Genomic DNA, 18,095 nt, shown 5'->3' with positions numbered 1-18,095 from the left:
TCATGATGAGGACATTGAGGGTGATGTCGAAGAACATAACCAACAAGAAGGCAGCATTTCAAGTGATCCAATAACATACTCACGTAGAAACCAAGACACCTTTAGAAGTGCTATTGATCAATATAGTGAACTTGTTCCTGTTCTCGATCACTGAAGATCTGAGAGGAATAGGAGACCTCCCACTCATTTTGTCTCCTTTGATTCCTTTTCACCCCGATATAGGGCTTGTCTTAGTGTCATTCATTCTTATTTTGAACCAAGAAATTTTGAAGAAGCAAAAAAATGTATAGAATGGCAAGAAGCTATGCAAAATGAACTTAATGCTCTTAAAAGGGCTGAAACTTGAGATTTCCAAACTCTACCCATAGGAAAGAAAATTATAGGTTGTCGATGGGCTTTTAAGGTTAAAACTAAGAGCGACGGATCCCTTGAAAGGTATAAGGCGCGCTTAGTTGCAAAAGGGTATGGGCAAGAGTATGAAATTGATTATGAAGAAACTTTTGCTCCTGTAGCCCGAATGATTACAGTTAGATGTCTTATCACTATTGCATCTATTAAAAATTGAAATATTTTTCAAATGGATATGAAAAATGCCTTTTTAAATGGTGATCTTAATGAAGAAGTATATATGGATGCTCCACCAGGCATGGAGATCCCTAAAGATAAAGTTTTTCGTCTTCGAAAGGCCCTTTATGGTTTGAAACAGGCCCCCAAAGCCTGGTATGACAGATTTACCAGTACAATGCTGGAAAATGGTTTATCCTCATGTTATACTGACACTGCTCTATTTACTAGAAAATCTAAGGCAGGGATTGTAATATTATTACTATATGTTGATGACATGTTAATTACAGGTGATGATGTTCAAGGAGTCAAGGGTATTAAGTCCGTCTTGACTTCAAAATTTAAGATGTCAGACTTGGGTTTTCTGACATATTTTCTTGGAATTGAGGTTGTCTATTCGCAACGTGGTTATTTTTTATCTCAGTCTAAGCTTGCCTGTGAGATTATTGACAGATCAGGAATTTCTGATAACAAAGTATGTGAAACCCCTGAAGTTGTGGGAGCAAAAATGAAGATCGACGACGGTGTTCCTCTAATCGATCCTACTCCTTACAGACAGTTGGTAGGTTCTTTAATGTATCTCAGCATTACTCGACCTGATTTGTCACATGCTATACACATCGCCAGCCAGTTTCAGCATGCTCCTACAACCGTTCATATGAGTGTTGTGCTTCGCATCATCAGATATTTGAAGGGAACGGTGAATAAGGGAGTATTTCTATCCACTTCTTCTGAATTAAAATTGCTTGCTTATACTGACTCAGATTGGGGAGGTCACCCTAGTAACCGTCACTCCACCATTGGTTTTTGTATCTTCTTAGGAGAATCTTTGATCGCGTGGCGATGTAAAAAGCAACAGAAGGTCTCCTTATCATCCACTGAAGCCGAATACAGAGCCATGGCATCTACCACCATGGAAATAGTATGGATTCGACGTCTTTTGTAAGATATGGGAGTAATTGTCAAAGAACCAACAAAGCTATGCTGTGACAATAAAAGTGCAAACTACATTGCCAAGAACCACACATTTCACGAGCGAACAAAGCATATAGAGATGGACTGCCATTATGTCAGGGAAGAATACTTGAAGAAGATCATTGATCTACCATACGTGACGTCTGAGTATCAACTTGCGGACTTTTTCACAAAAGCTCTTTGTTCGCCTAGATTTCATTTCCTTCTTGACAAACTTGCGGTTATCACACCGTAAGTTTGAGGGGGGTGTTAAAATGTATACTCAAAAACATTATTGTAAGTATAAATATATATACTTATATACATAGAGATACGTATACATATGTTATATGTATACGTATCTCTATACATAAGTATATATATATTTATACATTTTTCTCTTTTTACCCGAAAAGGGTATTTTAGTCCTTTTACATTTTGCGCATATTCCATTTGGAATATGCTGTAATTTTTTCCTTTATTTTTTAATTCCTTTTATTTTTTATTTTTTTCCTTTTTGTATTTCCAAAAAGGTGCATTGGGGGTCTCCCCAATAGAGTTGTTGGGGAGCCCCCAACGGTCACAATTGTGACCGTTGGGAGCTCCCCAACGACTCCTTTGGGGAGCCCCCTCTTGCACCTCTCCTTTCTTGTATAAATAGGGGTGTTCCCCCTTGTTGTATGACAAGCTTGAGAGTCTCAAGCATTTGCTTTTATTTATGAAATACATGCATTATTGCATGTTTATTATTTATACGCTTTTCGCGTATTTTGTTCAAGTGTTGTGAGAGTGCTTTCGTGCACTTCTTTTATAAAGTATTTGTGCTTGTATGCGTATTATCTCTTCGTAGACAATTTCACACATGACCCAAGACCCGAATCCAAATGAGGCTTTTAAAATCCCCCTAGGGTTGTGTGCGGTGGACACAAAAATTTTGAAGAGGAGCAACCTTTTACGTTTTCCTGTTTTGTTTTCTTCCAGACGTCCTTTTCCCTTTTGCTTTTCAGTATTTCAATTAGTTGCCAGATTCCTTTTTTTTAGTTTGTATTCTTATTGTCCCTTGAAGTTTCCATTGAATAAAACATGCCCCCATTGCTTCGGTGGGCCTTTTCTTCTTTTCATTTTCTGAGCATTACACAAACATGAGAGTCGTGTTTTCGACAGCCGACGTCAAGGAAAGATCCAGCCGGTACCCACTGCATCACTTTCATATCTTTTTGTTGATTCCAGGTAAATGGTACTTAAACCGAGTGATTCCTCCTGAATTTTTTATTCTGCAATAGTTACATAACACTTTTTCACCTCCTAGGTCTTCTCCAAGCTGCTCAAAATCATCTTTTTCTCTAAGCATTTTTCCTTCCATTCTTTCTTTATCGCCCTTTCCCTTTTTCCTTTCCTTCCCTTCCCTTCCTCTTCATTTTATTCCTTCTTTTCTTCCTTCCATTCTTCTCTTCCTACCTTCCTTCTTTCTTCATGTCATAGGGCAGCCACCGAGAGACCCCCTTCCTTCTTTCTTCCCTTATTGCAGGGCAGCCACCAAGAGAACCCCTTCCTTCCATTCCTCTTTCTTTCCTTCCTTCCTTGTTCCTTCTTTTCTTCCTTCCCTTCTTCTCCTCGTTCCCTTGTTGCAGGGCAGCCACTAAGAGATCCCCTTCCCTTCCTCTTTCTTTCCTTCCTTCCCCTGTAACAAGGCAGCCATCAAGAGCCCCCCTTCCTCTTTTCTTCTTTCCCTTCCTCTTTCTTATTTTCTTCCTTCCCTTCCACTTTCTCTTCCTTCTTTGTTTCTTTGTCGCAGCGTGAGTGTCGAGTATCGGGGGTCAAGGTCAAAGACCCCTTTTATTTAAAAGTTAAAACCCTAAAGGAAAAAGTTATAAAACTCATACAAAAAGTAACCTGTTAAAAGACCAATAATGACGTGTATCTTTTTTCAAAATACCCCTGCACTAACAATTTTGAAAAAGTAACAGTTGTTGCGGTTTGCGATAGCGATATTATTACGATATATATAGCCTGTATTTTGAAAATATCATGATATTTTACCTTTAATATCGTTTTTTCCATTTTACAACTTTAATATCGTGATATTTTCAAAATATTGGCAATATCTATGACTACCTGCGCCGGGGGGAGCCCCCGGAACCCCCTTACTGCAAGAGCAAAAACTCTGAATCAGGCTCCACAACTCATCAGGTACTGGTACTTCAATGGGCATGGGTCAGAGCAGTTTTGGATTTGACCAATCAAACCCAATTGATTACCTATTTTGATCCATTTTAAGGTGCATAAAGGGCTGTTTTTATTCATTATTGTATGGTGCTTGATACACACAAACACATGCATGTATACCTATTTTTTCTCAAACAAAAAAAATGCACACATGCGCACATACACACACATAGCTGTGTCGTACCCCTATACCCCATACTTTTGTAAATTCTGATGGTGTACCCCTATGTGCCCACACCTGCATCCATACCCATAGTTGTACCTATGTGACAGTTTATAGATTCAACGAGATTTCATTAGAAAAAAGTGAACAAGAAGCTCTTTGCAGCTTGAATCAACCTTTATCTATTATTTCATATTAATAGATGAATTCTGGCCCTTATGTTGACAAGCTACTTTTAGTGAATGCTAGTGGCAAAAAGTTAACACACTACATTTGAATAATAAAGTTACCCAATTTTTTAATTGTTTTATATTAAGTTTTTTTATTGAATATTCTTATATGTTAGCGTATATCTGTGCTTTACTCTCATTTTGAAGAGTTTTGGACAAATATATTAATGTTTGGTTGTTAATGCTAACATGCATTTTCTAATTGTGACATGATGTTGTTAATGTTAATATGCATTTCGTTGTTGATTTTTTATTGAATGCATGCTCATATTTCATTTCTTAGATACTTAACGTAGATCAACTTGTTGCATTAATGTTACTTTTACATGTTAATCTCATATTCTGTCAATATTTATTTGAGATTTTTATTTCTTGTTGGTTGTTGATTCATCAATAAAGCATTATTTATTTATTTATTACTTTAGATATTTTTTATAGTTTTTTTTTAGTTTTCAAAAAGAAATTTGAGGCTTACGCTTTACGCCTTGCCTCAGATTTTGGTGGAGTGCCTTGCTACGCCTCAACGCTTTTCACAACACTGTTACACACCACAAAAGCAAGAAAGTGCATAAAATGCACTATTTCATTAATGAACACTAGGGGATAAAAACCCCTTCTTGAAGATCTTACAATGGGCTGAAAGGCCCTTATTTATAGAGGGTATAAAAGAGAGGGAGTAGTTGGGTTGTACCAAATGGCTCTAACAGTCCCAACGTCTCTTAGCTGACAGACTGTGCTGCACACGGTCTCTCATTAGCTGACAGTGTTCAGCTGATGACAGTTTACATAAAAAAAATCTAAAAGATAAAAATAAATATAAAGGAAAATTACAAAATTAAAGAAAAGATTACAAATATATATGTATATACTTTAAATACGTATTTATATACATATACATACTCTTGTATTAAGAAGAGTATTATATATATATATATATATATTCAAGTATACACATATATGTATTATTTTTTAACAGTCTCTCTCAAACTTATGGTGAAATCACCGAAAGTTTGTCAAGTAAAAAGTTGAATCTTGGTGAGTATAGTGCCTTGGTGAAGAAAACTGTTTTGTTGTGGAGTTCTAGGATATGATCTTTGATGTAGGATTCCTTCAAACAACAACAACAACAACAACAACAACTACGCCTTCATCCCAAAAAAATTGGGGTCAGCGATATGAACCAAAAGAGAAAATCATTTTGGGTCTTCCACATGAATCCTTTTCCTCCAATCATTTCTATCCAATGCCATGTCCTCGGTGAGGTTCAAAGCATTCATATCCTTTCCTATCATCTCCATCCAAGTCTTCCTAGGCCTACCCCGACCTCTTTTAACTAATATATTTTCCCATTTCTCCAACCTTCTAACTGGAGCATCATTAGGCCTTCGCCGAATATGTCCAAACCACCGTAAACGATTTTCTCGCATCTTATTTTCAATGGGTGCAACACCTACCTTCTTACGTATCTCCTCGTTCCGAATCTTATCTTTTATTGTATTTCCACACATCCATCTAAGCATCCGCATCTCAGCTACACTCATTTTTTGAATATGATGTCTCTTGGTAGCCCAACATTCCGTACCATATAGTAAAGCGGGTCTAATAGTCGTCCTATAAAACTTTCCCTTCAACCGCAATGGCATTCTACGATCGCACAGCACTCCAGTTGCACTTTTCCATTTCATCCACCCAACCTTTATCCTATGATTTACATCTCCATCAATTTCTCCATACTTTTGAATGATGTAGGATTCCTTCGTTTTCTAAAAATTGTTTAAATTCATTTGACAAATATTCTCCTCCGGAGTCGGTTCTGAGGATTTTGAGTTTACTTTCAAATTGATTTTTAATCATGCTATGGACTATGTCACATGGGTGCGGGTGCGGGGGTGCGGCACTTTTAAAAAACTTGGGTGCGGGGGTGCGGCAAAAAAAAAGTATATATATATTATATATATAATTTGTGCAGGGGAGGGGTCAAGACCCCTCCCTGCACTCCCTGTTGGCAGGGGGGGTCTGCGCTCTCTGTGTGCAGGGGAGGGGCCGAGCCCCCTATCTGTCCTCCCTCTTTGTGCAGGAGAGGAGCCGAGCCCCCTCCCTGCGCTCTCTGTTGGCAGGGGAGGGGGTGAGACCCTCCCTGCGCCCTCTTTGTGCAGGGGAGGGGTCGAGCCCCCTCCCTGCCTATGTCACACGGACTCGGCTCCAAGGTCGCCGCACCCGCGTCGACACGCACCGACACGGGTGCGGACACGGGTGCGGCTCGGAATCGGTCAACCCGACCCTGGGTGTGGTCAACGCACCCAGGGTCATTTTGGTCCATTTTTTGGAAAAGAAAAATTTTTGAAATTTTTTTTTTAAAATTTTCTGGGCTACAGCTGTAAGGAAAAAAACCCATCACAACTAAAAAACCTGTACACTTTCAAGTTTTAAGTACAGAATGGGCACAACTCAAGTTTTTGTGGTTTTTTCCTGTATGAAGAAAGTGAATTATTACAGTGTATGAAGAAAGTGCCCAAAAGTGAATTATTCCTGTATGAAGAAAGTGTACAGAATGCCTTCACAACTCATCACCTGTCCCCTAATGGGCACAACTTTGACCGAGTCTTATATATATATATATATATATATATATACATATATATATATATATATATTTTAATATATATATAGCCGAGTCCCCGTGTCCAAAATTTTTGAAATTGCGCCGCACCTGTGTCGCACCCGCACCTGCACCCGCACCCATGTGACATAGCTCCCTGCACTCTCTTTGTACAGGGGAGGGGCCGAGCCCCTCCCTGCGCTCCCTATTGGCAGGGGGAGGCCGAGCCCCCTCACTGCGCCCTCTTTGTGCAGGGGAGGGGTCGAAGAGGAGAGTAGAGGGAGTCGAAGAGGAGGAGAGCAGAGGGAGTCAAAGAGGAGAGAGCATACTTGAGGAGGAGAGCAGAGGCGGAGCGGTCGGCGGCGAAGGCTTCAAGAAGAGAGGTCGGGAGGAGAGGGAGGATTAGGGCAAATTTTCAGGAAGAGAGGTCGGGAGGACTAGGGCAAAAAAAATTGCCCTAATCCTCCCTCAGCAGCAAAGTTCATCGGGGTTAAAAAAAAAAATTAAGTCTAAAAATTAGACACAAATGACCCTAGGTGCGTTGACCGCACCCAGGGTCGGGTTGACCGCACCGAGTGCCGCACGTGCACCCACGTCGCGTCGCGTCGATGCGGGTGCGGCACTCATTTGCCGAGTCCCTGTGACATAGGTTATGGAATGTTTTGAAGATTGTGAATACATCGGATTTAAACTTAAGAAAGTAAATCCAACAATATCTAGTGAAATCATCAATAAACACTAGGAGAATTCTCCTTTAGAAGCTACGGGTGCAGGACCCCACACATCTGAATGAACTAATTCAAAAGGCATTAAAGAATAAAAAAGTTCTTTGACCATAAGTAAACATTCTTTACAAATATTCTTGGTACTTGGTACAAAATTTAATTTATTTATATTTCGATGCCCAAGTCTACGATGTCAAGTCCGTATATCTTTTGTTTGTGCAATGTCACAAAATGATTTCTTTGGAATACAAAAGAAATCCATATAATAGAGATATCCTTGACTAGAACCTTCCCCAATCAATTTCCCGAACTGGCGATCATGCACCCAACATTTATTTGATGAGAAAATGGCATCACATCCATGATCTGAGATTTGCAAAACTGAAAGTAGGTTAAGATGTAGTTTAGGTATAAATCTTATTTTTTGAATATAAAATTTGCTATGTTTTGACAAATCATTTTTAAAAGTTTCAACACCTTTTATTTCTACAAATGATGTATTTGAATTAAATGGACATTCGAATAATATAGACTTATGTGGAGTCATATGAAAAGAAGCTCCTGAATCTAGAAGCCAAGAGCACATACCAAGAGTAGAAGAGGATGCAATGGCCGATCCTAACGTAAATCCTTTAAGCAATGGTTGTAATGCCTCCGTCAGTTGAGATAATGATTTGGTGAGGTCTTTGAGATTCAGAGTATTTTCATCTTATTTTGATGGTGCAGCGGCAACACATTTTTCTTGAGGCCTATATTTGTATTTAGGACATTAAGGCCTAATGTGACCGGGCTCATTAGAGTTATGGCAAATGATTTTTTATTCTCCTCTATTCTTATTAAAGTGGGGTGTTTATATTGCTTAATACAATGTACTAGTTTTGATGTGGCAAGAGTGCAGTCCTCTTATTGACCATTACTAGAAGTAGCAAGAACACTAACATTTTTACTCATGTTTAACCTAGTTTCTTTTCCACTAAGTTTAGTGAGAATCTCATGAATAGGAGGGGGTGATGAAGATGTTAGTAGGAAGGCCCTTGTTTGTTCAAATTCGGGTCTCAAACCATAGAGGAAAGCGAGTCTATCTTCTTCAACTTGAACTCTTCGCATTTCTATACACTTACCTTCCCATTTGGGTTCAAATTGGGCAAGTTGAGTCCAAATGGAAGATAACTCCATAAAGTAATCTTACATTTTAATCTCTTCTTGTTTGATATTTCTAACATTTTCTTGAAGATAATACTTGTGATCCATATCTTTTTCGGTAAACATACCTTTACGATATTCCCAGGCTTCATTTGCCTTTTTGTAGCATAATAGATTTGAGGCAATTTTTGTCTCAACTCCACTTAGCATCTATGAAAGAATTTTTGTGTTTCTCATTTCCCATTAATCCAATTTCTTGTAGTATTCTTCCATGGCTTTGTTTCTTTCTTCAAGACTAGTCGCAACCCCATTTTCACCTAATACAATTTTGAGAGTGGGTTCAAGAATAGTACCTCTTATGAATCCCCACAAATCTTGACCTTTGATGAATGTTTCTAAGTGTCTCGCCCAAATATTATAGTTGTTTCCTTCAAGTTTGAACGGCGGAATAAAGTTGGAGTTGTTTGTATTGTGTGGAAAAGATTCACCCATGGCGAATTAGAGGAGGAAAGGAAGTCACCACCACGAAGTTAAATAAGCACAATTTACTAGGCAGCCCACCACTACACCGTTGATCATAAACCTTGCTTTGATACCTTGTGAAGAGCCTTACAAACAATCAAGTTTTCAAATAACTAGATATTTCAAACATACAAAAACATAGGCTAGCACAAAGTAGCATTCAAATACTACACACCACAAAAGCAAGAAAGTGCATAAAATGCACTATTTCATTAATAAACACTAGGGGATAAAAACCCCTTCTTGAATATCTTACAATGTGCTAAAAGGCCCTTATTTATAGAGGGTGTAAAAGAGAGGGAGTTGTTGGACTGTACCCAACGGCTCTAACAGTCCCAACGTCTCTTAGCTGACAGACTGTGCTGCACATAGTCTGTTATTAGTTGACAGACTGTGTTGCACACAGTCTGTCATTAGCTGACAGTGTTCAGCTAATGACAGTTTACATAAAAAGAATCTAAAAGGTAAAATAAACAAAAAGGAAAATTAAAGAATTAAAGAAAAGATTACAAATATATACGTATATACTTTAAATATGTATTTATATACATATATGTATTTATATACATATATGTACTCTTGTATTCAGAAGAGTATGTGTGTGTGTGTATATATATATATATATATATATATATATATATATTCAAGTATACATATATATGTATTATTTTCTAACACATTGGTCCATGGAAAGAAAAGTGAGGATTTGATGACGCTTGGCGGGTTTCTTGTTAGTTGTTCCTATTGATTTTCTGAAAGGAAGATGAAAGGGTAAACATAATTGGGTTTAGAAATCAAAGTTTTGAGGAAAAGATAAAACAAACATCTTACAAGAGAAAGAGATACACCCATGTTTCTTTTCATCTGTTTTACCTCACTTCCACTCATTTTCCATGCGCTTTCTCTAAATTGGTAACATCATTGTTAGATTTTAACAAAAATTTAATTCTTACATTGTAAAATCGTGAAACATAAGAATAGATAATTTTATTTTACTTTTTATTTGCTTCCTGCTTGATTCCTATTCAGTTTTCATTTTGCTTCCTTTTTTATTTATATTTCATTCTCAAATTGATTCCTCACGTCTTGCTTTCTATAAATTTTAAAATGCCTCGCTTCAACGCTTCCACTTCCCGTATCGTTTCCTGATTCCATTTTGTAGCCTGGCAACCTCGATATAAACAAAGGACACATGTAACTTGGAAGTTCAAACAACGGACAATTCAGAAGGAAAAACTTGATTTATTGGATGATGCAACATGTCTGCCTCCTGAGCAAACCAAGGAATGGAACAGCAGAACCTTTCATACAAGGCTCTGTTTATGAATCCACACAACAGGCATCATAAAAGAAACTGACCAAAATTTGATGGAGAACAAGAACATATTAGTGAAAAGTATGTAGGTTTTGGCAAATAATCTATGGAATTTATGCTGACCATGGTTAATCACCTCCTGTGGCAATGTCATGCCCTGTTCTCTCACATTCTCATCCATATCATGTGTGAAAAATGAAGTATCATAAGCCGTTGGATGGTCATAAGCCTGCAGCTGCAGAAGTAGAAAAGTTATAATGAAAACTAAGTAAACAAAATTCAACTTTTGCAGAAAGCTGAAAACAATTGGAATTTCCAAGTAAATTAAAACATGAAAGAAAACCAACAAATATACAAATAAAGAAGGAAAATTATTTTGTTTCCTACATAAAAAGTCACCAGCAGAAATTTTAGTAGCTCTTCGACATTACCCAAAACATGATCATTTCCGCCACCCAGTCAGTTTTCTAAAACTAAAAAGCAAGGAATCACTCCTATAAGCAGTTAATGATTTTGTTCTCAACCAGATGATCAGAAGGGAGTCTATGATTTTGGTATGAGCAAGAAAAAAAGGAAAGAAATAGGGGACAGGGACTTGGATTCCATGAAAACAACATACTGATCCATAAACACAACAATCTAATGAACTCTGTAAACTAGACCACGATAAGTAGCAATTGTACATTGTAGAGAGTGTTACTTTAAAGTTTAAAATCATTTACGTGGATTTCTACAAAAAAAATATGTTTAACATGATCATGAAAGCTCTTACATATCCGTGAAAGCTCATTTTCTGAAAGACACCTAAAAGCAAAAGGTGACACTTCCCAAAGCTGCTTAAGAACATGGGCATCATGCTTCCACACAAAAGAATCACACTTCCCACAGTAGTCCCTCTGTAATTGAGTTTCAAGAATAAAAAGCAACTTCTTTTGTATAATTAAAGAACAAAAGGAGGCAAGATTTATATTTATGCACTTTCATGTTAAACTTAGTCTACTACTAGCTACTTTCTAGCTATTATCAGATAAATTTACTTGTTTTTACATTAATTTCAGATGTGACTGCAGTTTAATTTTAAGTTGCCATAAAAAATGGTTCATTATGGAATGGCATGGTAGGAACATTAAGAAAAATGGCTCTATGGGGATTATACTACTGTAGGTTGTGTTTTTCTTTTTTCTTTTTTTTGCATATCAAGAGTTCAGTATTTTAAGCTATAATAGTGATATCTTATGACAAGGCAATTTTGATTTTGATTTTTTTCTTTCTTTCACTTTACTGCTGAAGCCTAAAAGCATCCTAATCTCTGTCACATGGGTGCGGGTGCGGGGGTGCGGCACTTTCAAAAAACTTGGGTGTGGGGCTGCGGATATATATATATATATATATATATATATATATATATATATATATATATATATATATATATATATATATATATATATATATATAATTTGTGCAAGGGAGGGGTCGATCCCCCTCCCTGCGCCCTCTTTGTGCAGGGGAGGGGTCGAGTTGATGAGTTATGGAGCCTGATTCAGAGTTTTTGCCCTTGCAGAAAAGGGGGGTCCAGGGGATCCCCCCCTGGTGCGGGTCCCTCTTAAAAAAAATAAAAATAAAAAAATTGGACACAAATGACCCTGGGTGCGGTCAACGCACCCAGGGTCGGGTTGACCGCGCCAGGTGCCGCATGCGCACCCGCATCGCGTCGATGCGGGTGCGGCACCCGGTTTGCCGAGTCCCTGTGACATAGATCCTAATTTGTCTACTAGGTTCTTAATAATGTCTTCTGCTTCTTGTTTCACATAAGTTTTAAAAGACCGTTGTTTTTCGCTTCTGTTGATCCTCCTTTCCACTTCCCTCCCTAGCAACCTTAATGTTTAGGTATTTAGTGCAACAGGATCCAAGATTTTTAGCAGAAGAATGGGACTAAAAATACTTGCGACAAATAATTTTGACAAACAAGACTAACCTGAAAACTTTGGAGATGGGAAGGATCTTGTTCATGTGGTTCTGCTGGCCCATAGGAAGAAGGGCTGTGGCTGCGGACAAGTTCAATATTTGCATAGTACTCCAAGTTCTGCACATCTGACAACTCTTTTCCTACTGGCAGTGGGCACTCAGATGAAACAGCAGAAGGGGAATGCGATCCAGATATGCCAAGTTGGTCATCCTGCAAAACCACCTGGTCACCTGAGACCCCTCCAGGATTAAGCACATTCTCATCTGTTGAACTGCAAAAGGAAACAATATCTGAAGCAACCTATGACTGAAGCAAAGGTAATTTTAAAATTATAAAGTTTATTTATCATATTCATGTGTTATTTAATGTTTTTTTATGCATACAAAACTCAACTAATATTAAATTTTCATGTTATTTTTTTATACAAATACAAAAGTTGTCATAAAGAAAGCACAACGAACAGTTTGATATCAGTTTAGAGAACTTCAAGGGTTCAAGAAAAGGTAGACCTCATGAATGGAGAAGATATTCAATGGATAAACATGGAGGGAGCTCAGGACGTAGATGACGAAGACCCACGTATATTAGACATGCTTTGAATGTCGAAGGAGGAGAAGATGAAGATGAAGATGAAGAACATAATAATGATAATGATTATTAATGATATACTTCTTAAAAACATGGTTGTGTATTGTAATTTGTAACTATTAAGTATTCATAAACTTGTTTTTTTTTTTTGCTTTTTGATGAATCTTGTAGCATGTTCTTAATTGAAGATATTACTATTTTGCATTGTTCTTGTGAGATTTGATGATTGATGATATGTTATGTAGCTCATAGAGATATAAATGCTTCACATGTGATTTTATGGTTGCATTTTGGGTATTTCATTATTATATTTTTGTGTCATGATTTTTTTAAAAAAATTGCTATTTTTTATGATTTTTTTAGATTTTTTAAGTTTTTTCTTCAAAATTTATGATTTCTTATGAGACGATAAGCATGTTATTTTGCGCCCAAATGATACAAGTTACGATACGATACATACAACCTTGCTTCAAACTGACTCTGGCGGTGAATGTCAACTTTGTATTTAAAAAGTTTATGCAAGAAAGATGAATCTATCATAAAAAATCTTGTCCCTATACACCTGAGCAAAATGGAATGGTTGAAAGCATAGTTGGCAAACTCGGCAAGTCAAATCGTGACTCGCCGGAGTTGTCTTGGATCGGGCCCTAACCAAGTTAAAAAAGTAGTATAACTCGATTATAACCAAACTCAATCGAGTCACATTTTGACTCGATCGAGTCAGCTAAGACTCGATTGAGTTTATCATTGACTCAACTACCATGTTGTAGTTTATCAATTTCAAATAGCAAAAATGTTATTTTTAATATTTTAAAAATATATTTAATAAATATAATTTTTGAAGTTATGTTTATTACTATGTATAATAAATCATACCTAATATGTTATTTTTTATCATAAATTACATACTTATTATTTATTTTTAATATATTAAATAAAATTTCTTGACTCGCCCATGTTATCGACTTGACTTGCCCGAGTCACTGAGTTGTATGTGGTCGATCCAATACCAAGTCCCAAGAATGCCAACCATGGCTGAAAGGAAAAATAGACACATTTTAGAGACAATCAGGGTTCTTCTCTTTGGAGATGGTGGTGACTAAAGCTTATTGGGAGGATACAGTTCAGTTGGCTATTTATCAGATTAGTTGTATGCCATCAAGTGTTCTTAAAGGTATATCCCTATTTCAAAAATTGTATAGAAAAACTCCAAAATGAAAGTATTTGGATGTACATGCTTTGTACTTTTACCTGATAGATATATAAATAAGCTATCCCCTCGAACCGATAAGTGTTGCTTTCTTGACTTTGCTAATGGTAAAAAAGGTTACAAATGTTATGATCCTATTGGAAGAAGAGTTTGTACATCTCAAAATGTTCTTCTTCACGAGGACATGCCTTATTTCAATTGAATTGAAGAAAAGGCAAGAGATGAGTAAGATTGTCCTTCTTGGTTCCTTTTGGAGAGGGGGAGAGGATGAATGAAAGGGTAGAGATTCAAAAGGAGCAGGTTCAGCTAAGAGAGGGTAGGTTTGGGCAAACCTATTTGAGAGGACATGAAAGTATTGTTGAGATTCCTTTTTTGGATCAAGTGTAAGAAGACCAAGTGGGAAGTAAGGAGGCCAATTCTAAACTTATTTCATTGTCAGCTAAATCTGACCATTCAAACTGAGTCTTTATCTGAGTTGTCTTTCTCTCCTCTCCATGCTTCTCAGGTTCGTAGTTCTAGAATTTTGATTCTTCCTCGTTTTGTATTGTATGGATCTTTTTCTCCTAAACATTGTGCATTTTTAGTATTAATTTATTCTTATATTGAGCCTAAGTCTTATGTAGAGGCAGTAAGAAAAGAAGAGTAACAATGAGCCATGGTTGAGGAAATAAATGCACTTGAGAGGATGCAGGAATAGGAATTGATAAAACCTCTACCAGAAAAGAATATTGTTGGAAGCAAGTGGGTTTAAAGACAAGGAAGATGGGTTAATCAAAAGATACAAGATTAGTGGCAAAGGACTATAGTCAATAGTTTGGAATCGATTTCGCCAAGACTTTTGCTCTAGTAGCTCATATGACTACTATACGCACATTGATTGTCGTGGTTGCAATGCATCAATGGAATATGTGGCAGTTAGGCATCAAGAATGTGTTCGTGAATGGAGATCTTGAATAAGAGGTTTGATCTGGAATAAAAGGTTTACACAGAACTACCACAAGCAGTGTTGTCAGTATCGTATCATATCGTGCAATACAATATATTGTAGTATCAGCAAGGCATAACCCTTGTGTGATCGACAAAGCATGACCCTGGAAAGAGCCAGAAATGCCCTATGGTGTATGGGGAAGCAACATAGGAGGAGTTGGAGATTTTACGACAACAGAAGTGCAAGAGGTGGAATTGGGGACAGGCAGCAATGGTATTGGGTGTGCATCATCTCGTGGTGGACCTAGTGGTAGTAGTAGGGAAAGAATGGGAGGATATAGGGGATTTACGAGTCCATGACGTGGGATTGATAGCCATTTCTCACCTAGGACAACTCCTGGAGCCCAACCAGCTATAGCCTCCAAACAAATGATTGAGCAGGCAAATCTAGCAGTTGTGTGTGTTTTATAAGACTTGCACACCATTCAATGCGGCAAACTCGTATCATTTTCAGGCTGGCTGATACAATAGCCGGTATAAGAGTTGGTTACAACATGCCCTCCTATCATGCATTGAGGGGCAAGACTTTGAAGCAAGTTGCTGCAGTGGTGTGGTGAGTTCAGAGAGTCTTCGAAGACTACAAGCTACACCATCATGGCAGATGGGTGGACGAACAAGTGACAATGAAATCTGGTAATTTTTTTGGTTTCTTGTCCTAAAGGTGTTATGTTTTTAAAATCCATTGATTTATCTAATAGATAAAAGATGATAGAAGAGTTGTTTGTTTGTTTTTAAGATGTGGTAGGGGATGTTAAGCCTGAAAATGTGGTCCAATGCATTACTACTAATGCAACAAACTTTAAAGTTGTTGGATTAAGCTACAGGAGAAATATAAATGCTTTGTTTAGTGTCCATGCGCAACGGATTGCATTGATCTCATGCTTGAAGATATTGGCGAGATGGAGGGCATTTCTGAGTGCATTGAAATGTGCAAAAAAATAATAAAATCCATTTGTAATCATTCGGCCATCTTAAACTTGATGAGGTTTACCAAGAGAGTCGAGTTGATACACCCTACATTGAAAATGTTTGCTACGAATGTTTTGACTTTACAAAACTATGTCTTTTATTAAAATGAGTTGAAGCAAATGTTTGCTTAAGATAAGTAGTTTGCAATGAAGATTGCACAAAAATCTATTGAGGTTGAGATGGTAGAGATAGTCGTCTACAATGAGTTTTTGAAGAAGTGCAGTATGTTTTTTATGATGACAGTGCCACTCGTGAAAGTGATGAGTGGACACTGATGAGATTTCAGCTACCCTAAGCTAGGTAACTCCAACCAATAGGATTCAACCTAGCAGCAAGAACCAATCAAAAAGAGACCTTCAAACCTCCAACCAAAAAAGGTTGTGTCATGTCATCAGAAGCCAAATCTGGATCTTCAGATCCTGGATGTATAGGAATAGTGTCTGTATCCACCAAAAAAAACTATAAATATGATATGGACAGGGCAAAAGAACAAATTAGAGAAAATTTCAACAACAAAAAAAGTAGTATGTGCCAGTTTGGAAGGTGATTGATAAGAGATGAACTCACCAGCTCCATGAAGACATTCATGTTGCCTCTTCAATCTTGCTATCAAATTTTCCCCCACTTTTGTATATGATAGGAAAGTACAAACGGGCACCATGAACTCTATTGAGAAACTTAATATCTATGTCACAGGGATTCGGCCAACCAAGTGCCGCACTCGCATCGACGCGGGTGCAGCACCCTGGCCCTGGGTGCAGTCAACGCACCCAGGGTCATATATGTCCAACTTTTGGAGTTAAAAAATTTGCCTGAGGAAATGGGCTTGAGGATTAGGTAAAAACAGTTTTGCCCTCTCTCCTCTGTCTCCCAACACTGTTCAGCTGCGACACCCTGATGTCGATGATGCCTACCAGCTGCTACTGTCCGACGAGCGCGACGCTTCCTCTCCATCTCCAAGGTACGTATTCTCTCTCTCATTCTCTCCTTCAATCTCTCTCTCTCAATCTCTCTCTCCACTCGTCTCTCAATCTCTTGGCTACCTCTCTCTCTATTTTTTTCCCCATTTTCATACTGCATGCCTCTCTCTCTCTCAACTCAATCTCTTTCCCCCTTACTGTGTACCTCTTTCTCTTTCAATCTTGACTAAACAACCCCATTTTTGAAAAAAAAAATTAACCATTTTAGGGAAAACTCAATTTGGCTGGCTCGTTTTCTTAAAAATCTATCTTTTAAGAGTTTTTACATGTAAAAACTATGTAATATAAACATTATACATAATATACATAGATATATTATACATAATATGTCTGTTGGGATGTTGCAAGTTCGAATTCTAATCATTGCATGCATAGGTTGATTGCATAATATGTAATATAAACTATGCATTGTTTGCTTTTTTTGTTAATATACTTTATAATTTACTTATTTTCTGCTTTACTTATTTGATTGTTTCTATAATATATTTAGGTTGATTTAATTGTGGTGTTAGTTTTTATCAGTGTTATCAAAAACGTGCTTTTAGGTGCAAAAGGCGTGCCTCGCCTTGAGGCGCGGCCCTCTGTGCCTCAAGGGGCAAGCCTAAGGCGCAAAAAAAATTACAACAAGATTTCTAAGACATGATCAACAACATTTTTGTAAGATAATCTCATATATTTTCCAGTTATTTCAGTTATGTAATCAGTTTCTTAGCATATTACTATATTTTAACTTTTGTTGGTTAATCTCGTATATTTTTCAGTTATTTCAGTTATGTAATTAGTTTCTTAATATATTTTAACTTTTGTTGGTTAATCTCATATATTTTCCAGTTATGTAATCAGTTTTTTGGTTACTTTTATATGTTAATCTCATATTTTTTAGAATAATCTCATATATTTTAACTTTTATAGGTTAATCTCGTATATTTTTCAATTATTTCAGTTATGTAATCA

The 18,095-nt window shown here is 37.2% G+C and overlaps 1 protein-coding gene across 5 annotated transcripts in view; it reads right to left on the bottom strand.

Annotated features, from left to right (window-relative positions):
* The window catches only part of LOC149812132 (uncharacterized), a 60,448-nt gene that overhangs the window by 20,304 nt on the left and 22,049 nt on the right, over positions 1-18,095 (bottom strand). For 3 of the 5 annotated variants that reach the window (XM_089993209.1, XM_089993207.1, XM_089993208.1), the window contains 2 exons: positions 12,417-12,678; positions 10,578-10,676 (listed from right to left, as the gene is read on the bottom strand). In XM_089993209.1, the coding sequence (XP_089849335.1) occupies positions 10,578-10,676; positions 12,417-12,678 (361 nt within the window). Of the gene's footprint in view, positions 1-10,564; positions 10,677-12,416; positions 12,679-18,095 lie in introns of all 5 variants that reach the window. The other 2 variants (XM_089993211.1, XM_089993210.1) reach the window with 1 other exon arrangement.

Source organism: Nuphar pumila, chromosome 17, assembly GCF_984573655.1.
Source record: "Nuphar pumila chromosome 17, dmNupPumi1.hap1.1, whole genome shotgun sequence".
Taxonomy (NCBI): Eukaryota; Viridiplantae; Streptophyta; class Magnoliopsida; order Nymphaeales; family Nymphaeaceae; genus Nuphar; species Nuphar pumila.
The sequence above is the reverse complement of the archived record's forward strand: the minus strand, read 5'-3'. Positions and strand labels throughout refer to the sequence as shown.